The sequence below is a fragment of the Lagopus leucura genome, unplaced genomic scaffold, assembly GCF_019238085.1.
Source record: "Lagopus leucura isolate 7727_CA_CO unplaced genomic scaffold, USGS_WTPT01 Super-Scaffold_100157, whole genome shotgun sequence".
Lineage (NCBI taxonomy): Eukaryota > Metazoa > Chordata > Aves > Galliformes > Phasianidae > Lagopus > Lagopus leucura.
In genome coordinates, this window is record NW_024962334.1 from 20,404,933 (window position 1) to 20,430,001 (window position 25,069).

A 25,069-nucleotide genomic window follows, 5' to 3' on the forward strand; every position below is an offset into this window, starting at 1 on the left:
GAGAGACATCTGTGCTATAACAAGAGCAGGAGACCCAATTTAGACAACTGCTAGAACAAGAGCTCAAGAAAAGCGAAGCAAGGACTTTTTTTTCCCCCTAGCTTAGATGAAAAGTTTATACAAATAAACTTCTCCTTTCAGCTGCTCATCAGAATTGCTGCTGCACCACCAACTTGGCTTTGAATTTTGTTCTGATGGTCCAACAAGGCTGTACACCAAGAGTATTACGGAAGAGCAGCTTAAACAAAACATGTTTGTTTTGCAGCCGAATTAGGAGGCTTTGAACTAGAGGAAAAAAACTGAGGAGAGGGGAAAAGACTGGATGAGGAGAAATGTGAAAAAATGAGGGATGTGAACAGAACCTGGCTGTTACAGTAAATAGATGTTAAGCAAGAAACATGCGGGACTGGATTTCTATGTTTTGCCAGTGAGTTACAATGGAGGGGGGGGGAAGAGGGGAGTGTCTAGTTTTTGAGTAGTTGCAGTGGCTTTTAGCAGCTGGATCAACTGGTTCTGATAGTGTCCACAGCAAAGCTTGCTGATCCCTGGAAAATAGACGCATGCACTCCCATCTCCCCCAACCACTTCTCATACATTTTTTACTAATGTGTTTCAAATAGTCTGGTTAACAGACTGTCTTGATGGTGCCGCTCACACTTACAACCTTCTTACATGAGCAAGATGAAAATAAGAGTGTGTGATGGGGACTGTGCTGCTAAGAGCAACTCTACTTCACTCAACAGGGATTGTGTATTTTGTTAAAGTTCCAGTTGTCCAAGGAAGCTTACTGCAAATCTGCTTGATTTGGTTCAGCTCCATTAAAATGAAAATGGGAGCTCCAGTCACTTAAATTAACGCTCTGAGATGCACACTCTGCTCTCTCTGAGATAGCTCAGAGGAGGATTAAGGAGTAGTATAACTGGAGAACTTCAGATGAAGAGGAGTGGGATGTTGAATACTGAGCAATTCCTCAGTGGTGGCAAAAGAGCCTTTTGTTTCATAGGGTTCTTGGAGTAGATGCATGTCGAACATGTTGAGAGCATTTTGATAGCTGACTCTAAGTATACTGAAAGCAGTAGTTCTGGGAGTGCATGCAACACCTTTTGAAATGCTGCATAGTTTCAGCTTGAAAGCATTCCTTTTCCTGGTGAAGGTGGTGACTTTAAAAATCTGATTCTTCATTAAAATGTATTCTTAAGTCAGAACATAAATTTAGTGTGGAAATAAATTGCAAAACATTGTTTAACTTTTATTTCAGCATTGCTCTTCTCCCGCATGAATGAAATGAAGTTCAGTAATTTTTGAAATCATGCAGCTTTTGGCTAGGGTGGGCTGCGGAGTTCAAATGTAATCAAAATTTGTCATAAATCACTAAAACATTAGCTCACACTTGTAATGCAGTCTTCTGTGTAATACAGCACTGGTGTTGACATACTGTAGGGACAAAAATTGCTTTTTTCTGACTAATGAACTCTTCAGTATCCTGTTTCCAGTAAACATCTCAAAGTGGGTCTCTGAGCCAGGGACTTGGCTTGCTTTTGCTTGTTTTTGAAGCACTCGCTCCTGCTCATCTGTTGATCTCAACTGAGGAAAAATTATCATTTGGGCCATCTCTAGCAGAAAGCTTTTCACTAGTCACATGGAGTGACCCTCCAGGCTTGTGCTGATGTGCAATCCTGAGCTGTAAGACCTCCCAGGTCCCGTTTGTCTTGGTGATCGTTTAAATGGTCTCCAAAGGCTTTCCCCCAGGCTTCTCATTTCTTCTGATGCCCCAGAACTTCTCTGCTTTCAGAAATATTTAGTGAATTTCGGAGTAAATGTGTTCTTAGTTTCAGACTCTAGAATTTGAGGAGTAGCAGAAAAAACTCTTAGGGGATCACAAAGGCTTTTCTAACTTCTTAGTTTAAATTGGTTGCTTCTGCAGCATCATTTTAGTTCTCAGAACAAAACACTAGACACAACAGAGCACAGTGGTATACTCGTGTGTTCTGTGCTAGCCACTGTGGAACAGTATGGAACAGTATTTCTCTGCAGGAGGAAAGTCAAGTTTACACCATCTGGATTTTAGAAGGGCTATCAGTGTGTATTTTGGTCTTTTTATTTGAATGCTCTGATACCTTGATTTTTCTAAAGATGTAATTGTTTCTTGCCCTTTCATTTTCCAATTGACTGGACTAAAATTAATTATGGCCTCATGAAACTACTTTATTCAGCTGCCTCTTCTTGTGTTTTTTTCCCCACTTGTTTTCTTCCTGACTTTCTACCAACGGACAAATGAAATGTGACTCTCAATAACTGTGAGGATGTTCTTGCTATTGATTCCTTTAGAATGGAGAATAACACTTTCCTATGAAACCAAAGAGTAATTATTCCTGACTCTGTTTTGCCCCACACTGTGAACAGGTGGTTTCAAGGTTTATTCCCAAAAAGCTGGGACTTAGGTATTATATTGCTTCAGCTGTGTTCTTTGTTTTCAAATTTGTCAAGTTTTGTGTGGATTTTCTGAATTCAGAACAAATGTAAGTAATGCATGCTTACTCTTTCCAAGCTGATATGATTTATAGCTTATCAGAGAAGTTGTCTTGAATGCTCAAGTTCTGATAAAATCATTATAAATTTTAGCGTAATTAGTCTTTTGTTAACAATTTTGAAATTGAAACCTTTTATTTCTTCCCCCCTCTGTTAGGTGTTGGACAGTTTGTTAGCTCAGTATGGAACAGTGGAGAACTGTGAGCAAGGTAGGCACTCTGACCTCAAATTGCTTTTAAATTTGTAGTAAGAAGTGAATGCATGCTAAATTTACCTTCTTTCCTTTTGTTTTCCTCTCTAGTGAACACTGACACAGAGACTGCAGTTGTAAATGTAACATATGGCAATAAGGACCAGGCTAGACAGTAAGTATATTAGTATTTGCTGCTGTAGGCTGGCTTACATGTTGGAGTTCATGTTCAGATTTTATATGCATCTTTTCTTCTGATTAATCTACCAGTAAAATTATCATGTGAGTGATTCCGCTTTAAGAAAGCCTCTTTGCCAAGTCTTGTGTGCTTTACCTTAGTGTTTGCTATTTTCTGTCATAAACTTTTCCTACACGTCCAGAGTGTGTGTTTGTGTCAGATAAAATTGAAAATTTGGGTAAAATTATTTGTGTAGGGAGGGTTGAAAGGCCATTGATCAGGTAGGGGCTGGGAGGATTCCTCTCTCTGTGTGCTCGTGATTATGGCTTTTGCCAAGCTTATGACTCTCTCAGAATGGTTGGTGTCCCAGCACCAGCTGTCACACTATAGCTGATTTGCTTATCTGCTTATTTTGTTTCCTTATGTCTTCAGTAATCAATGATTTTTTTAATCTAGATCTTAAAATTTAAAACCAGAATGTTTTCTTAACCAACAGTTGTATAATTTCCCTTTGAATATTGATATTATTTATTATGCTATAGGTTTAAATTTGCTTTTCCTTTGTAGCTAGGAACTCTAGTTCTTTTTCTTAATTTCTAATTTGGAGACTCAACCACTTTTTTCCCCCCTTCCTTTTTAATTATAGCAGGTTAAACAAAACCATACCCAAGGGAATAGCCTGCAATGAATTTCCTTTTTTAACTTTGAAATTTCTGCCACCTTGTGGCTAACTAGAATGAGCATTAAAGACATAGGCTATGCTGATGGTATGCATTAATACAAAATTACAAATGAAATACATTTGTACACTTAAGCATTTATGAGTTCCGTGCAACTTGAAAGCAACACAAGTCATATGTCCAAATGTTAGGTTGCTTGTCAGTAGTGGAACTGAAGGAAACTACTTTTCTTCAAATCACTATTGAACTTACCTCCTCAAAACCTGAGTTGATATTTTCCTCTCTGTGATCTTTTGTTTCTTCTAATTCTGCTGCAAAATAATTTAAAAATATGCTGCATTTCTTGTTCTGAAGGAGTCCAGTGGTGCAGTGTTAGAAATTGGTTGTAAGTTACCTCTTCAAAAATGTAATGAGGAAGTACCAAAAGCGCCACAGAAAGAAGCGTGATGCATAAATTTGATCTGCCACCTGTGATGTGGTTTCCTGGATTTGTGCACTACATTCTGAAGCTGAGGACAGCAAAGTGTAATTTCTTCTCCCTTAGACAATATTTGTTAAATTTTGTGGATAATCCTGAGAAAAATGCCACAGTAAGTTGAGTCTGTGAGGAAGTGATTGAGATTAAAAACAAATAATCCGGTTTTGCACGAGAAATTGCATGAAAAAATAATTGAAGGTACCTTGAGTTTGAAGCAGGTGAAGTAGTAGACATTATAGACATTGGTGGAGGGCCAGATGTAGTGCAAGATGAATGATGACACGTAGTGTGTTTGCCTTGAGCGTGTAGGGCAAGTGCATGAGCCTTGAATTTGCTTTTGTGAATACTGTGACAGAGACTCAGGCCTACCTAAGGGATTAGTTAATGTATGCCAAGAAAATATTGGTTCAGGTTGTAACTCTTCAGCTACTGGAAAAAAACCAACCCAAGTGGCCAGATGGATGTTCTTCTGGTGAAAGCAGTGAGGAATTGCCAGGTAGAATCACCACAGGGCACGTGTGGCTGATCTCCAGGGACACTGGTGTTTCAGTTGAGTGTTTTTGCGAGACATGACTTAGTTGTGCTTCTTGGATGGTTGTGGTAGACAGCAGTGGCTTTAGAAGGGAGGAGTGGTATGTGAGTGTTTGACATCTGATAGAAGTCAGCACTGGTCAGCCCATGCAGTAGCGGGAGTAACAAGAAATACTTATTTGAAAGTTGCTCAGGCTGGCTGGGAATCAACAGCTAACAATAAGTTTTGTATGTTGAGATAAAGCAGCTTAGGGCAAATATTGCTATTAGCAGTGCTGCTAGCACATCACAGCATCCTGCACACATGACAAAGACAAAGAGATCATGCAATGCCTATGGTGCTGTATGCAGTGGCTCCCCAGTTCTCAGTGTGTTTTACACCTTTTGCAACACATGCTAACCTCATGGTTGGTGACAACAAAACAGGCTAAGCTCGCTGCTTCCCTTCTGAATAGAAGGGGCTGTGTACTGATGGAATGGTGCAGTGATGGTGCTGCACCACAACCTGGTTCTGATTTAAACTTGTGATATGCAGTTTAAACACGTGGCGTGTATTGTTTGAAGGATGTTACTTTTGAATATAACTCCTAATCTTGGCCAAGTTGGAAACTGAGCTTTCCTTGTCTTACTTGCTGTGACAGAGGTTTTCTTCTCCCCCATTTTCTGGACTGGTGCTGCAGTTCTGGTTCTAAACTGAAGGAGTTGAGAGGTCGGTCCAAAGAGGTAATGCTACGCCATTGCAGTGAGTGGGAGAATAAGCCAGGCCAACCAGAATAGTGACAAATGTTCCTTAGCTACCTCTCATGACCACAGCATCACAGGTCAGGATGTCAGCCATCTCAAGGGCGTGTAGAAATTGCTCACTTCTCTAGGGAAACCTGCATACTCTGCTCCCTTTACTTCTCTTAAGTGCATGTATACAAGTGTACACAGCACGAGAAGTAAACAGGAAGAAATAAGGATCTGTGTGCAGTCACAGAGCCATGGTCTCATTGCAATCACAGCAACTTTGTGAGACAGCTCATGTGACTGGAATGCTGTCATGAACGTCTATGTACTTTTTAGGAAAGTCAGACTAGTTAGGCAAAGAGGTTTGCAGAGAGGCATAGGGCAAGCAGTAAGATCTCTGCTCCCAGGATAGTGAGAAGAAATCTGGGACTGTCTGGGGAGCTCTGTGACCTCAAACCACTCCTCCTGCAAGTGACTAGAAGGAGGAAGGAGTTGTTCCAACTCAAAGCCCTATCATTCCCATAAATTAGAGTCTTAACAAGTATACATGCACTGCTCTTAAACATGCAGTTACTGTTGTGATGGATTCTGGGATATCTGGGAGAGGAGTAGAGAGGGCAAGTGGCAGAGCCCAGATCGTGCAGTGCTGGCTTGGTGTTCACCCTGAAACGTGTGTCTTGAGGTGACCTGCTGGCTGAAGGGCCCTCCTCTTCTTCCCTTGTTGATCCAGGGTGGGCTGACCATGTCTTTGTGGCCACCTCTGTGGCTGTCGTTGTCACAGTCATGCTGCCTCCTCTTTCTCTCCCCCAAATGTTCCAGACTGTAAGCATTGAGTGCTACAGAATTTAGCTCTGGTTTTTGGAAGGGATTTCCATACAAAGCTGGTCTTCTGTCTGTGGAGTGGGTGCCTGTTATTTCAGGATGGGGCTGGATGACCATTTTTTATATCTTATTTTTCACCTCATCACTGAGCTATGGCTGCTGATTGTGTCTCATAACTGATGTAGTGTTTTAACTACTGGCTGTGATGTGAGGAGCTCAGGGTCTGTGTCTTAGCAGATACAAGCAGATATACTTAAGATGCTGATGATGGCTTTTTAATGAGAATATATACAAAACAAATGTTGTTACCCCTTTCATTGAAGCACAAAGCTGTGTGTGCATACAAGGAAGCATCTTTGACAAATGGGTAAGAGTTCACATAACTAATATTTTCATACACCATCATGGATCAGGATGGTAACGTTGCCATAGGAACGATAAGACTGAGAATTCTAAATGGTATGTGATTATAAGCTAAGATTTGTCTTTTGCTTTGTTTTTATTTTCAGAAATACTAATGAAAACTATATTTTTACTTAATGTGGGGGGAAAGAAAAAATTCAGCCAAAGAAAGATTACTACGTAAATCTGTCGTCTTGGTATGCAAATGTATCTGCTTAGGGAGGAAAAATGAAAGGTAGTGTACATATAAGCTGCATGTGGGAGTGAAATGTGTTCTCCATCTAGTGTTTAGCATTGTCATGCTATCAATGGGTGAATGATTACCTGCACAAGATTTGATGCTTCTTCTGTATTCGTTAATTTAGAATGGTTAACCTCTACCAGTATCAGAAGGTAGAAGGCTGGTCAAATATCTTCTCATAGGAAGCTCGCAAGAGGACAGCAGTAAGATGCAATTTTGATGGGGGGAAAAACTCAACTGACTGCATAACAGAGTATTTATTTAGTGGCTTCATCCTCACAAAGTGATCCTCTTTTGAGTAGGTCTTACCTGAAGAGTAAGAGTTACAAGCCAAGCTGTAGTACAATCTAACTGAGCATAGACAGTGGTCATTGCAAAATTTATTTTTATTTTATAAAAAAAAAAAAAAAAAAAAAAAAACAAAAAGGAACTGCAGTGAGATTTCTGCCAGCTCTTGCTGGCATTTGAAAGGTAAGTGCTTTCAGTTTTCCCCATTATCTTAATTAAAAAAAAAAAAAAAAAGATTTTGGGCATGGAAGTTACTCCTTGGTGAGCAAGCTTACTGAAGGTTTCTCCATCTCCATACTCACTAAGTCTCTGTGAGGCTTTTAGCCCTCATGTAAAAGGTGGTGAGTACCAGCAATGACTTCTGACAGAGGTAACCTGTGACATCTTCATAGCTGTGATCATGGGAGGGGAGATCCTTAGCTCTGTTTGGGAAAGGAGAGGCCTTGCTGTAAGGCAGAGGTGGTGTAGTTGGAGGTTCTGAGGTGGTCATCATGTAAGAGGATATACTTGGAAGAAGGAAGTGGATTTAATGTGTCTTTTGGTGGACTGCAAAAAAGGCAATAAGTGTGGCATATTTTAAACTTTTCTCTCTACGTATCTGAACTAGTCAAACCAGTGATGCCACTGAATATTTCTACGTGCTCAGGTGCACACCCCTGCTATCTAGCTTGAGAAGCGAACTTTAAATCATGCTTGCTTCCAAATGCCTGCTCAAAACCAACCTGTTCAGTATTTGATATTTTTTCTCCCCTTCTCATCATATGGCTTTGGTAGCCAGGGAGGATTGTGTACTGCTGATACGATTGTTTTTTTTTTCCAAAACAGAAAATGAGCTTTTCTCAGTTTGTTTCAAGTTTTAAGTCATATAGAATATCTCATAGAAATGCTTAACAGTTTATAAATTGCTTTTAAGCAGAAAAACTCAAATTCTTTCCAGAGGAAGTATGGTATATGTCAATTGTTACTTTATAATATCTGTTGTGACAACATGATGTGTCTGTAGGTTGGTTGCAAACAAAAGCCTAGTCTTTTCCTCCCCTGTTACTTCTGAGAAGAGTGGGATGCCTCTTGCACTGGTTTAATGTAGGATTTTGTAAGTGCTGGGATTCTGGCCTAGGAAGTTTTAAAGCCAGAGAAGCTGGAAGCACTTCAGGAAAGAAGCAGTGTCTGAACTTGTCAAATGAATGCATGGAAGGGAATGAGCTGGTATGAATGTCAATCTGCTGCCTACCAGCAAAATGGTTGGAGCTCGTCTCTTCAACATCTTGACGTTTGATTCCAAAAGAAACAGGGCTTGGGCAACTGCTCTGGCTGATGGTGCCATTCCCCTTCCCCACAGCTTTTCAGCTTCTTGGCTGATTTTAGAAAAGCTCAAACCGTAAATAGAGGTTGCAGATATTTGCAATCAGTGAGAACTCTCTTTCAGGTTACATGAGAAGATGAGACTTCATACCCCTTCCCCAGATAATATCTCCACCAAGAGAGACCCACTTTGGGGAAATGCCTTTTCAGTGTTACTACTCTGTGCTGAAACTTGAGAGACAAATCCAAAGGACAGCAAGTTTCGTTAGTAGTACTGCTCAGTCTTTTCTGTTCTTGCAAACAGCATTTTGTGTAATAAAATGTTCTCTGGTCTGTGGAGTAGAAATTCAGAAGCGACAGCTTTGAAATGACCTCAGCAAATTTTAATCCAGCTCTCTTCTGCCATATGCTGTAGGAGATTCTCCCATTATGGGAACAATTACACTTCCATTCCATCCCCAGAGGACTTCTGTCTCGTTTGGTGAACAGAAGTATTTAATGAACAGTGATCAGTTATTCAATATTTTGCTTTTCTTGTTGTTCAGTGGGATTGCCTTAGGCCTTATTTATTACCAACCCTTATTAGATGCTGCTCCAAAGACAAGAATTAATTTTGTAAGCTCTTCACTGTCCTATTGGAGTATTTCACAGACAGTGGTTTACTCCCCGAGATGCGAGGGTGTATGTTATCCTCTTTACTGTACCTGAAGGTCGTTGTCTTGGTACCACTTCTGTGCACGGCTGCTGCTCTCTTCCAATAGTGGTTTGAGGCCAGGGGCCTGACGGTCAATGGGGACACCTGGGAGGTGAGCAGTACTTTGCTAACTGCCCTTGGAAATGGTTGGCCTTGTATTGCTGTGGCAGACGAAGCGGTAAAGTTGTCCTGGGGAGCAGTGTGTTGTAAACCAGCTGTCGCTACACACGTGTGAAAACTAGATTCAGTTTCTGTATCTCCAAGACCTTGCTCCAGAGTGTACGGTTACTATGAGCTTTTTAAAAGAAAATGTTGATGGATTCCTTATATGCAATACGAATCTCCCTCCCTCTCACAAATGTTTTTAATTTAACCCTTAAGCAAAGTCTCTTAGTAATTTTTTTTTGTCCTAGATTAAGCCTGGTGTTCGTAACTACCCCCAGATCGATGCACGGTTCAGTGATATCAGTATCATTTCTGATAATGTCAATAACGTGCCTTCTGTGGTCAAACTCAAACTTTTTCAAATAGATGCATGAAGCTTATGCTAATATGTTTCCAGCATGTTGTGGGTAGCTTAGTTATCCATACTGCTTCCTGGATCTTCAATTCTATTGACACTTCCTCTTCTGCTTGCAAGTGCAAGGTCGTCTACCTTTCAGAAATCAGTTGTTTTGGGCCCTGGAGTTGTGCTTCTGCAGAGAGGAGTCTGGGTCAGGTTGACCTGTGTATGTGGGACTTTGCTTAGTTGAAAAGGATGTTTTCAGATGCTGGTCTCTCCTTGTTATCATAATGTCCTCAGGGCTACGAAGGGGCATGGGAGCTACTTTATTTGTGGGTGCTGCTTAGAGCATAGGTGACCAGGGTATTTTTGTATTAGGTAAAAATAACCTGCTGCAATATGCCTGTCCTTTGGTATTTCCTCTACAGGAAACTAGCAATGATTTGCCAACTGATCCACCAAGAGATTCAGATTTAAAGCTTCCAGTAGCCGGGGGCCTCTACTAAATGTAGCCAATGTCTGAGTGGCCTTCAAGCGTTCAGTGTTATGCTGAGGATGTGCTCTACTCAGTGTAGTGGGATGGTGTGGTCTTAAGGGCAGAATAGATCTTGAAACACCATGTCTTCAAACACCTTTGCATCGATCAAGAGCAAAGATGCATTAGTTTTAATTTGTTGGTTAACTTTCAATCCATAACTGGTTGGTAAGCTGATGTTTCAAGTGCCATTGACTGGCTTTGAATACTTTCTCTCCTGCTGAGAATGAAGCGTGAGCGGTTTTTCCTATCTTTTTCTGTCATAGCTATGTCAGTTAGTGCAAAAAACCTCCAGCCAAATAGCTGTGCTGGCAAAAACTCTAATGAAGGTGCTGTGATATCAGCTAAAAAGTTTTCCCTCTGGTGCAGATTTAATTCTATTTGGGAAACTGATTTAAATTACAGCAGGCAAAAGAATGCTTTTGAGTATATAAGCCTTGTCTCCTGTGAGGTTTTGCTGATAGGGCTGCACCAGCAAAACCTTTAAAGTGCACAGAAGCCCAGAGCAAGCAAGAGCTAACTTGTAGTTCTTAATATGGTAACTTTACTGTTTTCAGTCAAGATTTAGATTAAAAAAATAAACAATTGAATATAAGCTTTCACCTGGGAACAGATTTTTAGCTTGTTTTACTTGGGAAGTGTGGAAGGCTACATCTGAATGATTTCTCATTCTTATGGTGTCCCACCTGTGACTTTCTTTTTATTTTTTTCTCCCAACCTCCTCCTACTCTTCTCCCCTTTGCAAACAGAGCAATAGAAAAACTGAACGGGTTTCAGCTTGAAAACTATTCCTTGAAAGTTGCGTATATCCCTGATGAAATGGCGGCACAGCAACCTCCGCAGCAACATCCCCAGGGACGGCGTGGATTTGGACAGAGGGGCCCTCCAAGGCAGGGCTCACCCAGCGCAACCGCGCGGCAGAAACCACAGTCAGACGTTCCTCTACGGATGTTGGTCCCCACGCAGTTTGTTGGAGCCATTATTGGGAAAGAAGGAGCAACCATCAGAAATATTACAAAGCAGACTCAGTCCAAGTAGGTTACTGTAAAGGTGTTACTGTAAGTTTCAGTGTTGTGTCCTTGTCTACTGTGTGAAAGGAGAAGCAAAATTTCTGCCTCTTCTATGGGATGAGTGTATTTACAGTCTGTTCAGCAGTTTGTCTTCCTGTAGGAGCTGCTGGGAACCCTTTGCCTTAGCACTGTAAGTGTGTTTTCTGCTGTGTTCTATGTGTGATGTGTCTTAGTTTGCGCATACTTTTTGTTTCTGAAGGAAGCTCAACCTTACAAATAGAAGGGGGGGGTTCTTTTCTTTTTTTTTTTTTCTTTAAATCTGGAATATTTATGTTATTGGAATGTTCTTGGTTACAGGACAAGATTGTCTCCCACTTCTCCCATAATACTGTTACAGCCTTTGAAAGGCTGCGGTTTCCTCAGCAGCATCATTTTTGGAGACCAAACATTTTTGTTTCAGCTTGTGTAACCAGTGCTGCTTTCTGTTCTGAGATGCCAAGTAGTGACTTTAGGGACACCTAGATCATGTGAAATTCCACAACAAATGAAAGTAACTGCAAATAGAAAATTTTGGGCAAGATTTAAGAGCTTGATTCTGCCCTTGACACATGTTCAGATACTTGCCTTTTTTTTTTTTTTCCAATTCACTTTGAATGAAATTAGCAGTGCTAGTAGGATGATATTGATGCCAGAGTTACTTAGCAGGTGTACTAATAAAACTGGGGGAATAAGAAGGAAAACAGAAAACTGAAATATATTGGTCTGCAAAATGTGTAGGCAGTGTGGTGACATATCCAAGCCTTTAAGTGCTTACTGTAGCTTTAGTTTAATTTAGGGTATTCTTTGGATTTAAATTTGTTCTCAGTTATAGGTGGGAAGCTGGGAGCAGGAAAAAGAACTTTCAGCTCTTTCTTCCTTTATACCTTGTTCTAATTTATCTAATATATTCTTTGCTATCAAATTGCAGACCATGCCAAAATAAAGATTAAGAAAATGCACAAGGCAAAAAGCAAGCTGCTGATTGACCCAAGAAGCTTAGAGCACTAGGGTCCAGAGACACAGAAGGAAATTGTTTTTAGAGTGTGTTAAATCCCTACCCACAAGGAAGGTGTAAGCACAGATGCAGAGGAAGGTGGGGGTCGCAATCAAAGAATTCTTCTAGGATTCTCCAAAAGGCACAGGATGAAAGATACTGCCTTGAGTAGTGCAACAAAAAAGAGGCCTCCTGCCCACCATACCCAGGATTATCTTGATGCTAATTTCAATTTCTCATTAGCATGCTGTAACCCAGGAGACTATTCTCTGTGTTTAACAACAAAGATTTAAGAGATTTGTGGTGTCCTAACAAGACTTGGTTGTAGTTTGTCTATGGGCAACCAATTCTCAGGTGATATCTAAAACTTCCAGGCTTCTTTACTATAGTATCTGAACTAGAATTTGGCATAAGAAGACTGAATAGAGCAGAAACAATTGCAGCTTGCTAGCTCTAAGGATACACTGCTTCAAGAATGATTTTTTTCCTGTTTGGGGGATTGAAGAAAGAGAAGTCTACTTCCAGTTGCACTGAGGATTGTCATGGACTTTTCAAAATGTTGCATCATGAAACAAAATGATTTTTCAGTATCAGAACTGGAAAAAAAAAAAAATACAGGGGTTAAGAAAAGAGTAATGTGATTGTTTTTTAAATTCAGAAACAGCTATCATTTAGGGGAAAGGGGGAGGGAGGAAGCAGAAAGAAGAGATGTAAATAAAAATAACCTGCATTTATTGGCAGAGTACAGAAAATATTCAAAGTATTGTCTTGTTGTAGGTTGTGATTAATTTTAAGTTCTGCAGCTACATAAAATGTGATGTAGATTCAAGCTGCTGGTTTCAGAATGTCAGAGTGGAGCTGGTGGACAAATTTGAGGCTTAAAACACATAACAAGTAGTCTTTAGGATAAATGCAAACCTACTTTCCACTTGTTAGTGGAGAAGTGCTAGGAAAACCTGTTGTTGAGGCCATGAGAACACCAAGGAGGGACGAAGTCTTGCTGTACCTGTAGTTGCACTCATTATTAATGGAGTGGTGGGGCTGCTGACAAACATTCAGAGCTTTGGGAAACCTTGATGAAATCTTCTCTTCAGTGGAACATCACAGATTGTCTATCTAATGTCTCCTTTGAATGCAGTTTGAAGAATGAAGATCCTAGCATTCAAATAGTACAAAGCTTGCTCCAAAAGTAATGCTTCCTATCTGTTTCTGTGGAAACTATACCAGAAACAAAGAGCACAGTAACACTATTTAACAGAGCTGTTTCACAGTTGCTAGGATGATGTTGTTGCTGGGAAAATGTTGTTCATGCCGTCCAACCTTCACTGTGCTAACACACACTGTTTGGTCTCTGCTACTGCTCAGAAAGCTGACGTTGATGGGTATCAATGGATGCAGATTCTTCCTCCTGGAGAAATTCAGTGCTACGCCTTTGCTTCATACACACTTCCACGTCAGACATCATTTTGTCAGACTGCCCTCTGCTGCATCTATTTTGTGGCAACATAAATGACTTATTGGCAGGAAGGTTCAACCTCCACTGCTGTACCACCACCATCTGCCTCTGACATTGTGGGCCAACATTGTAAGAAGTACTTTCAGAGCAGCCCTTGTATTTAGGGAATGTTTAAGTAATTGTATCCTCTTGAAATGAAAGTACTGAAATGTAGTTGTTGCTAGCTCAAAGTTAATTAGTTCTATGAGAGTTTTAAGTATGCAGAGTGTGGTTAGTATACAGTATGTGTAAGTATACAGTATGTGGTTACAGTTGGTGTTTTTCTTTCTTCTAAGAATTGATATTCATCGTAAAGAGAATGCAGGTGCTGCTGAGAAACCAATTACCATTCACTCAACTCCTGAAGGCTGCTCAACAGCTTGTAAAATCATTATGGAGATCATGCAAAAAGAAGCTCAAGATACTAAATTGTGAGTAAAAGCCATTTCATTGTGAAGGCATTAAAAATTCTAAATCCTTGTTGATTTCATTTCAAGAAGGGTTCTTAAAATCTATTATGTAGTGAATCTTTCCTCTGTTGTTATTTGCACTTAACTAGAGAAGTCTTGCTTCTTTTACCTTCTAAGGATGGTTTAATTGCTTAAGTATCCTTCAGTACCTGTCTACGTTCCCAGCTACTCGGTGCCTGCAATTTTGAGGTGAAGTGGAGCAAATATTGAAAGTTTTTGAGGCACTAGTAGCTTCAGTGAACTATCACTAAAAGCTTTAATATCTTGCTTCCTTCCCAACAGCTCTTGCTACTTCAGTAGGACTTCTGTTTGCAGATACATCACATGAAATCTTTAATTGATAGTGCTGAAATAGCATTGCACCTGTATTCATTCTGCATCTCTTACTATAAGCGTGTGGGGGTGAATAGGAGTGGTAGGCATTTCTGTGAAAATACAGTTTATCCATAACATGCATAAAAGTTTGCACTCTGGTTTTCAAGTCTCACTGGGTGTAACCTCTGTTACAGTACGGAAGAAATTCCCCTGAAGATACTGGCACACAACAACTTTGTTGGTCGACTTATTGGCAAAGAAGGAAGAAACCTGAAGAAAATTGAGCAGGACACAGATACTAAAATCACGATATCTCCGTAAGTTTTTGGTCATATAATATTTTAGTGAGATGTTCAATGCTGCTGTGGTACGTATGTTTAGGTGCAGAACTCTTATAAATGTTGCATGTTTTGAAGAAAGCAACGACTGCTCAGGGACATGATTTAGCGGAGGGTTGTTAATTAGGGGAGTATGGCTAGGTTATGGCTGGACTCCACGATCTTTAAGGTCTTTTCCAACCTGAGTGATTCTGTGAGTCTCTGACACACCTTTGGAGCCACATTCAAAATTTGGGTTTAACTGCTACCTAACATCAGTTACAGTGCATGTAAACATCAATTCTTCATTGCAAATTCAGCCAACAACACCTAAAAATAATAGAAGCTATATGGAGCTCACCTTAGAAATACATTTTAAGTGTTTGTTGTTTTTAATATATTATGCTGTGTGCAAGGAATGGTGTTTTAAACTACAGGCTTGGATTAGTTCTGTGTGTGTGAAAATACATGAAACTACCAGTCTTTCTTGTAAGGATTCTGGCTTCCGCTACAGATTAATTTTTTGACAAGAGGGAAGGAAATCAAATGTATACTGAAAAGAGTATTTTTAGTGGTGATTCTGTCCCTCTCTGATCACTAGCAGCTGAACTAGGATATGTTGACTAGTCTGCATCTGAGTAACAGATTTTGGTTTCTGAGTTTGTGAAGGTAACCAAGACCTATTCGAATTTATCTGAGATCAGGAAGGAATTTTCACTGTAACGGGAAAAGTCAGTGAGGTGAGGGAGGAAATCACTGATTAAATATCTCTGGAGAAGTTTGGCTGCTAATAGCAGTTTTACCCTGGGGAAATATCTTCAGAGAACCTCCTGTTCTGAATAACGAATGTTCTGGCATGAACTTCCAGGCATTTGAGAGCACTCTAGACTTAAACTTTAGCTGAGAAAGGAAGAAGAGGGCTTATAGGTTGTAGGAGAAGGAGCGAGGCTGAAAGATGCATGAACGTGTGTGAAGAGAAGAAATGCAGGGATGGGGGGGGAAATAGTGTGCTGTAGAAAATAGCTCAGGTGGAAGCTAGGAGATGACTTTAGTCAAAATGAAGAGTACTGGAGTTTAATGCTGTAACCCTTGCATTTTCTGTGGGCAGTTACTACTTAATATTTCACAGCAAATGACTTAAAGTGTTTGGCTGTTCTGTCATGAGGATTTGGAGATTGTAGTCTGACTGGGTTTGGGCCTTTTCCCCTGTTTTCTTTGGGAATCCACGAGTTCTTAAGGAAAGAAAATGTCTTGCAGTCTGTGTTTTCTGGTACATCTAAAATACCTGAAGCCCTCTGGTGAGGCTGAGCGCTGTTCATATTCTGCCTGTGTCTGATGCTTTCTATTTCATGTTGCACCTCAGCACACAGTACCCATGCGATGCCAAACCTTCACTGTGGTGATTCCTTTTGGATTTGTTGTGAGGGCAGAATTTCTCCAGATTATCTTAGAACAGTCTGAGTGACATTTCAAATCGGCGTTTCACTCTTCAGGAGTGGCACAACTAGATGTCATTGCAATTAGCTAACAAGCCTTGATGACCCTCTGCTTTTTGCTGATTAATTGTGCTTCTGTTTCATCCACAGATTGCAGGACTTGACACTCTATAATCCGGAAAGGACCATTACAGTTAAAGGCAGTATTGAAACTTGTGCCAAGGCCGAGGAAGAAATTATGAAGAAAATCAGGGAATCCTATGAAAATGATATTGCTGCTATGAATGTGAGTTGTTCTGTGGCATGAATCTCTTTTGGCTTAGATGTGAAGGACTGGTGGAGGTCATCTGGCCAAACAGTGACCTCTTTCAAACCTAAATGGGGTTGTGTAATACCTTCTTCCTTTTGGGACATCTCCATGGATGGAGTTGGCAGCCCCTGGGGAGAAATTCTAGTGAATAGAATTTCCCTCTGCTGCCACTTGTATTTGCTTATGAGCCTTGGGTATGTTTTTGTTGTTGTTGTTTTTTATTATCATTTGTTATTTTAATGAGGGTTTCCTCTGCTAGTTTGTTTCAAGATGAATTGGTTTAGATTGAGGACATGGGTGATGATTTTACTTTTTTGTTGTTGTTGCAGAAGCCTGAAACAACAGTGTGTCTGTGCTGTTGTGGTTTATGTGCCATACTGTATAAGTTTATTAGCTGTGTTCCCTAGTCTCTTGATGTTAAAAGCATAACATATGGAAGATGGATCTCTCCTGCTTTTAATTATTCAATTTAGAAGGCTATATTAAATTTTTCTTGATATAGATGATAAAGACATTCAATTATTCAATGATTGGGGATTATATAATAAAAACAACACACCTCATTAGTTTGCCAAAGTATTACTAATGCATATTGGGGAAAAATCTGAGATGGCTGATAAGCCACGAAAAGCTTCTTGTGTGTCCGTATTACCAAATCTTATGGTCTAGGATCAGACTGGAAATATCTTCTACTTTACAGTAGTCTCTGATTTTCTAGGAATGGCTATTCATTATGGTTTCTCTACTGGCTAGAGAGAGAACTTTGTTTTTCCCCTTCCTCCCATGCTGTGCCATGTGCAGGACATAAACTACGTATGAGTACACAAAGTATTTTATTGTGGTACATCTTTGCCTCATATAGTGAGCTCTGCTCTGCTGTTTGGCAAAGGTGTGGCAAGCAGAAAACTGTCTCTAGTAGTTAGTACTGGGTTCATTTCAAGCTTAGTTATTTGTGATTATAGGGTAGATGGTAAAGCTTTTGGTATGTTTTGTGTGTCTTGCAATTGGATTACCTCGATGGCCTGAGATGGTGTCAGTATCTAGCTGAAATATTTCTAAAGCAAAGTTCTGTTAATAGGCAATAATTTGACAAAGTCAGAGGTGGTGCTGGAAAGTTTTGTTGCAGAAAACATGCTTCATAGTACTTGGCGCTACCACTTGCGTGGCCAAGTGAGGGATGTGCAACTGCATGGCTGATGTTTCCCCAGCAAGAACTGATGGGATCTTAGTTTATCTTTTGCAGGCATGGGAGGGAGGATAAGGTTTGTAGTGTGCATGATAAAGCAGGGCTTGTTCATGGGATTTCTCTGATTGTATAGCACTGCTTTCTTTAGTATAAAGCCAGAATGTTTGTCTCTGCTAGTTTATTCACTCTGAAAGTAAATGGTGCTATTCCCTGAATTCCTTGCTCTGAAGTCTGTGATACACATCACTTAAGTTGTAGTAAGGAATTCATAGCTGCTTCTTCTAATGAAAATCATCTTTTCAACATTATTGGTCTGTGCATGTATTAGGGAAATAAATTTGAAACTGAGTCCTTGGGGTAGTGGAGATGGGGAGAATTGGGGGCTGAGGTGAGTGTTAAGGAACATGCTGACATCTTTTTGGAAGTTTAATAGCTTATTATATAGCCAGCTAAGATTTTGATTAAACTTAATCAGAATCATAAATCTAAAATTACTCCTCTGCCATTGCAGCTTCAAGCACATTTAATTCCTGGATTAAATCTGAATGCCTTGGGTCTGTTCCCACCTTCTTCTTCAGGAATACCACCTCCTGCAGTGAGTGTTGCCTCTGCTGCTGCTGCTGCTTCGTATCCACCATTTGGGGTAAGACAACTCTCCAGTTATGAGTAATTAGTGGATGGTAATGTTAATCTATACAATGCTGATGTTCCAAAACATCATTTTTGCCAAATTACCTCGAAGACCTGAGAACAGAACAGTTGTGTTCTGTCAGTTTTCTAAACATTGTTCGTCTCCTTGCTTTACACACTGAAAATATTTCACGTAGCTGTGGTTGAGAACAGATGTTCATTGATCCTTTAGTGAAACACTCAGTGAAATCAGGAAATGGTGTTTTCTGGAGAAGTACTAGATGCTGTTTTCTAGAGAGCTTGAATTATTACACAGAGAAACGAGATATGAAATGGAATTTTAGAGTTGCTGCATGTTTGCAGGTAACAAAATACTAGTTTGTAGTACTATTTCTGCTGATCTGGAAGGGGGAAAAAAGATCTGTAGTTGTGAAACAGAGATCTGTATGTAGACAAAATGTTTGCTTGTAGTAGATTTCAAAAGAACTTGTACTTTTATAAGTATTGCTAAATACATGCAATTTAAGTGACTTGGATTAATCTCCATAAAGCCTTGGTTTGTGCCACATTACTCTCAAAGAAATATGTGAAAAGGCCCAGTAGAGTCCACTGCTGCTTAGTAATAGTTTGACTTTTTTGCTACTGAACAGAGGATAATTTGCTGTGTTAGCAAGTTCCAGAGCTTTTCTAGGAAGAGAAGGTGCTCTGCTATTCAAGAAAAGGCAAACTTGTTACGTAGAGTAATGGATTAGTGATCTTCCCTGCTTCTGGTGACAGTGGTTGTTGTTAGCAACTCAATATAAGATTAATTTTTTAAATGAATGCTTAACAAGTGGATAACGGAGCTTTATAAATGCTGTGGCTGTCTTCCCCTTCCTCTTTGTTTAACAGTAACGTGTAGAGAGAGAGGTCTGAGACTATCCATGAGCTAGAACAGTGAAAATGCAGCACAGCATTCTGAATTTTGCCAAATGACTCAAGTGGCCTACACAAATTACACTAAAGGGAAGCTATTGCCTAAATATTTTTCCCAGAGGAAGAAGCCAAGAAAATGTCACTGAAAGGAACAGGAAAAATTCCACACTCATAACACTGTTTGTGGGAATGAACAACTTGGGTGATATGAATGTATTATAATCTATATTAGGTATAATAGTGGCTTTATCAGAAAAAAGACTCCAATGAGAGCCACAACAGAAACATGTTTATGCCCAGTTATCTTGCTGCTAAGAGAAATGCCTCTGTGACAAACAAATAATCCCTCCCCTCTAATTGGTGGTAGACTAAACTAACAAGAAACTGGTTTTTTCTTCATTGTATTGTGTAAAATGCCATCTGTTGCTGTAATGGAATGTCTCAACTTATTTATTCTTTTTAAAGACAAACTAGAGATGATTTGTTAATAGTATATAACCTCCTTTGCTTTGGTGGTTTTGAAAAGTGTAGCCTCTCTATCAAATTTGCACGCTACTTTACTATTCTTGAGAGATTCATACTGTAAAACTGTAGTTTTGTTCCTTGTTTGTTTTGTTTTCCTTTTTTTTTTTCCCTTGGTTTTTTTTTTTTCTTTTGTCTTAAAACATACCTAAATAGTGTTGAATTTGGCAATTTCAGTCTTAGGCGTGTCTGTCCCTTTGCTACGGGGCTGCGATCCCCCACAAATGCACCTTTCTTGCCCTTCTGGGATCTCTGGCTACCCTAGAAATAGGATGGCAGTGACATCTGGGACAAGCCCCCAAAAACAAGTGTCATTTTGTAGGAAGTGCAGAAACTTTGTAGCTGGAAGGACCACGGTGTCTGAGGTTTCCATTGCTCCTGTTTCTGCTATTTGCTCAATTCTTGCCTCAGGTAGTCTGAATGTATGATAAGCTAACAAGGGATAAACTCAATAATACCACGAATGAGCTCTGGTTTTGTGGATGCTGGGTATGATGCTAAGACAGTCCACTGAAGCTAATGGTTTCTGAAACAAGTATATGAACGCTTGAAAATATCACACTTTCCTTTATGTGTATTATGATTTCATCTGGAAATGAGGAAATGGTTCCACGGGCTTCAGACAAGTCCGCCCCTCCGATTACTTGGAGTGCCTCTCCTCTCTGAAAGCAGAAAACAAGGAAAATGTGAGGTTTTGGTGGTAGTAGTTTTTTTCTTTTTAAATAGGTGTTTTCGGAAGAAAAAACTTCCTTCTTTTTTAATCTTGATCATTTTGCACACAGACTTTTAAATCTTGCTTGTTTATGGTTAGCTTCTGTTAATTTCTCAGCTTTACTTTCTCCTTTCTCTTTTTCTTCTAGTAACTGTAGTTGCTAGAAGACTAGTAACTTAAATCCCTGTCCAAATGGAATACTGGGACTGGTAGAAGAAGTAGAAAGAGCAAGTGAGAAGGTCTGGCTATAGTTAGAAGAAGAAATGGAGAAAACAGGAAAGGCTGAAGGTAGCATCAAAGCCTTATTATGCACAGACTCGTCTAATTTTGGGTGGAAGATGCGACTTATCTCACTAGGAAGCTGGTTGTTGCTTTTCCCTTTGTTTTGATGCTAGAGTGCATACAGGAAGGTCTTTGGTATCTGTCTGCTTAGATATCAACACATGTGCATGCATGTCTGCTGTATGTGGCTTATGGTGTCTAAGCACTATTGTCTAGTGCCAGGTAACCATTATTTGATATTTATCTATCGCTAGCAACAGTTCTTCATGTTGCAACTCAATCTGTTTGCAAAGTCCAGAATCTGTTTGCATCATTGTGTAGTCATTTAAATGCAATGCAGTAGCATTGCATATTTTCTGGTCTCTTCTTGCAAAAAAATTCAAGGTCTGCGTTCTTTCTCTGTATGTCAAAAAGGCAAATAAATCAGCATGTGAGAATTGTTGAAACATTTTAAGGTTTGAGGAAAATGTAACAGTTAAAGTGTTCATTAAGAATATTGAGTTTGAAACTCTTGGTACTGTCAAATTGGCATGGCTTTACTCTTACAGTTCTGATATTATGATTAATGTGAGTGGTTTTTTGATGAACGGATATCCTTCTGTGGCCATACTAAGGACTAGTAGCCTTTCTGTGCCTGTTTGTAGCTGATGTGTTGTCCAGCTGTTTTTTTGGTCTGGAGAGCCACCACCTCCAACTTTTCTCCTTAGCTCTGAACTTAAGTATGTACATGTGTACAGTTGCCAAGAGTTTTGTTAGTTTGCCTACTGTTGCTTATAGACATTATGAGCTGAACATCTATACAGAGATCTGGGATAGGCGTGGGAAGGAAAGAAAAGATTTTGCAAAAATGAATATGCCCATGTTCAAGTTTTCTAAAAGTGGTTACCACAGAAAATGTTTCTAGAAGCATCCCGGACAAACTGCTTCAGATGTAGTGTTGCACTGCTCAAAGTTGTTTTGATGAACTTGCTTCTGTCTTCTGAACTTTGGGGAGAATATGCACATACTTGCCTCTCAAGAACAAAAGTTCGTTCTTGTGCAAAGCTGAAGAGCTTGAAGCACCAACCAAACAAGAAATCCTTGTCTTGGAGTTCAACTATGTACAATCATTCAATTAAATACACTTGGCCCATCTACTTGGCTTAAGTGGGTTGCACCCTTCCTTTTGTAATTGAAATTTTGCATGTTTAAGTGCACATCTGACTGCATTTCTCTTATAGCCTTTGGGTCTGAAAACTGGCATCCCAAGGAATGAGGAAGGGAGGGTTAACCTGTTGAGAGTTCATCCTGTCCTTGAATGTCCTGAAACACGGGAGCAGAGTTAATTAATGCTCCTGGTAGGGCATTTCTGTCACGTGGTAGGTGTCCTCTAGCTGGAAAGTGAGAAGGAGACAGCTTTCCTCCATGAGAGGAAGTCATTCAGCTTGTTTCCTGCATCTTAAGAAATGGCTAAACTGCTCTGTAGAAGTTAGCTAGGTGAAGAGCTGTTCTTCTGCTCACATTGAGGTTGCTTTCTGTATCGGTCTTATGCAGTGACTGTAGCTTCTTGGAGCTCCACCTTCAAAATGTAACTTTTCTAACCATTTTTTAGCCTCACAGTTAATTTTCAGGTTACAGTGATATACATAGACACTTTGAGGGGTGAGGGGAAATGAGAAAAGTTGTTTCCTACAATAAACAAAAATTAGAAATCAAATCGCATCTTGAATGAAGAATCATCCTGCATAGCTAAGCTTGACAGGTTGCTTTCCTTTTTCACTGTCTTTTAAGGCTTTTTGTTGCAGGTGAGGAACATTCCAATGGAAAACTTTCTCCTTAGAAGATGTTGTGTTCAAGACAGTTTCCTTCTTTATTCTCCAGTAATTTTCAGAAATGATAAAGAAGAGATCTCTTATGTCTCATAGATGCGAGAGAAGAAATAACTGTATTGTGCTTTTGGCAGGCAAGAAAAGTAATTTAAAATGAAAAATTACTTAATTGAGGGCCTTCATTTGATGCCCTGGGCATATATGAAAGAGACAAGGAAGAGGAAAATCTGTCCTGTATTTCCAGGTACTTTGACTCTTTCTTGGTGGAGTTGGGCTCCTTTGGATGTCTGGGTTTGATAGGATTAGCTTGTGCAACTGTTATGCCTCAACTACCCAGGAGTTAGTTATGTATGTACATCTATAATCTGTGTAGTCTAAGTGGCTTTGCTGTAATTTGGCTAGCTTGTTAAGCAGTGGATGATTTTGTAAGGAGCTGTCCTGCAGCCAAAAGAGGATCTGGTTTTGGGGGGATGAAGGAGGATTTGGCAGTGTTTTCACAAAATGGTTTATTATCAGTGAAATGAAAGCCATACATTTGCAGCACACACAGTCTTGAGGACATTGTAGGACAACAGTGCTTTCTCCAACTGCTATCAGCCCATTTAGAATTCTTTTTAAGATTGTAACCTCAGTGCCTTGCGTAAACCTTCCTTGCTTGGTTTTGTATGTTTATTAACAAACCATAGTTGACACCTTAAAGAAGTTAGCTCTAGGTTGCATAAAACTGTAGGCTTATTCTGTCCCATGATAGAAATATTTGGTCCTCCTACTGTCTCAGTCTCCCATTCCTGCTGTGCTGTGTTGGCAGGGGCCTATGTCAAGAGTAATTAGAAACCATACTGCCTCTGGAGATGGACTGACCTACATTGAGGAGAATGGTGGGGAGTAAAAATGCATCTGGCACCATGCGATGCACAAAGATCTGGCAAGTTGACAGCTAGCATATTTTCTGAGGTGTTGAAGCTTCCAGCTAGTCTTAATAGCTCTTTGTACAGTTCTGAGGTTGTTGTAATGCAAATAGTGTCACTGGACAACCAGTAATGCACACTTCAAAAAATAAAAATGGCACCTCACTGCAGTTTTTTTGAATACTTGTATGGTACCTTGTAGTTCCCTGAGGCAAGAAGAATTTCTGCTGGTCCCCTGCTCCTCTGTATTCTTCTGGTGGGTAGAAGATTTCACTGACACTTCCTTGAGCATCAGACTCTCAGACTCTAATTAACAGGCTCAGCATCTTCCGAATGTTAAGCTAATTGAGAAATGTAATTCCTCGAGGAACCGAACAACAGTTTGTTGCTACAGTATGCTGAGTACCTTCAGGCCAAAAACAAAAGTAGGTTAAGATTTCATTCCAGTGTCTGGCTCCATCTCCCATTTGTTTTCTTAACATAATGAAAGAATAAGTGACCTTCCTGTGTTTTCACAACCTGTTTTTCCTGCAGTATCTAAGGATTCTGAGATCAGTGTCACAGACCAGAAATTATGGGTACCTTAATCTTTCAAAGCCACACACTTCATAAGTAACTTTGAGAATTCTGGAGTATCCATGTGACTTGTGTATCATGGCCAAATTTTTTGCAGCACATAATCTTCACTTTAGTTTTGGTGGTCGTGCAGTGCTGTAACACCAAATACCTATGTTTACTGCTTGTGAATGACCAGCAAAGTTTTCATTTACATGTTTTCGTGATCTGTACCCTGCATTGGTTTCTGCTTGTGGTTAACTATTCAGAATAAAAGGAGGCAGATTACTTTTTTTGTCTTAATGGGCAATCATATTTTGCAAAAACAAATTTCGTGCCACGTTCAGAAATATCAGACCTGTTCCTGCTTGTGAAATGTCTTATAACTAGCCTGCCAGAAAATGTTCCCTCTCTACTTCTGTGATGTCTGTTCTCCTCATTTCTGGCTAGGTTCTTGTGTTGGAAAGACTTCTAGAGGTCACTAATCTGATTGCACCCATCAGAAGTGTGAGGAATGGCACATTAAAAAGGCAGCACATAGGGCATTCTGAAAACCAAGCAAGTCAGTGGTAAAAATGCCTTGCCTTGGTGATAGTGACCATGGCAGTTGGGATGGGGAGGATGGCAAATGAAAACAGAATTTCTTAAGGCAGTCATCTACAAGTGGTAATTGTTTTCTTCTACTTTACTAAGTGGATGTGTTTGTTATTTAAAACAAACTACAACAAAGACCAACAAAAGCAATAACCCGCTATGCTAGATGGTAGACAAACATTGGCTGAGGCTGTTTCCTTCAGCCTTAAAATAGTTCCTAATTATTTCCCTTACAGCTTAAAAACTGATGCTGGCTAGAAATTAATAACATGACTTTGACATAAAATAAATGCCTCATCCTAAGGTAATTCATTTGCAGCACATTTACAGTAAATAAAAACATATACTGGAGATTCATAACAGACTTAGAACACAGCTATGATTTGATTCTGCTCCCACTGATGTCTGGCACAAAATCCTATTTACTTCAGTGGGTAAAAGATTTTAAAGATTTACAGCCTTATCCCAAA

General features: G+C 39.8%; 1 protein-coding gene across 2 annotated transcripts in view; it reads left to right on the forward strand.

The window, feature by feature from the left end:
• IGF2BP3 (insulin like growth factor 2 mRNA binding protein 3) overlaps window positions 1-25,069 on the forward strand; it is a 100,950-nt gene that overhangs the window by 59,161 nt on the left and 16,720 nt on the right. For both annotated transcript variants that reach the window (XM_042888158.1, XM_042888159.1), the window contains exons 5-11: window positions 2,687-2,738; window positions 2,831-2,894; window positions 10,851-11,135; window positions 13,936-14,070; window positions 14,619-14,741; window positions 16,328-16,463; window positions 18,185-18,316. In XM_042888158.1, the coding sequence (XP_042744092.1) occupies window positions 2,687-2,738; window positions 2,831-2,894; window positions 10,851-11,135; window positions 13,936-14,070; window positions 14,619-14,741; window positions 16,328-16,463; window positions 18,185-18,316 (927 nt within the window). The remainder of the gene's footprint in view (window positions 1-2,686; window positions 2,739-2,830; window positions 2,895-10,850; window positions 11,136-13,935; window positions 14,071-14,618; window positions 14,742-16,327; window positions 16,464-18,184; window positions 18,317-25,069) is intronic.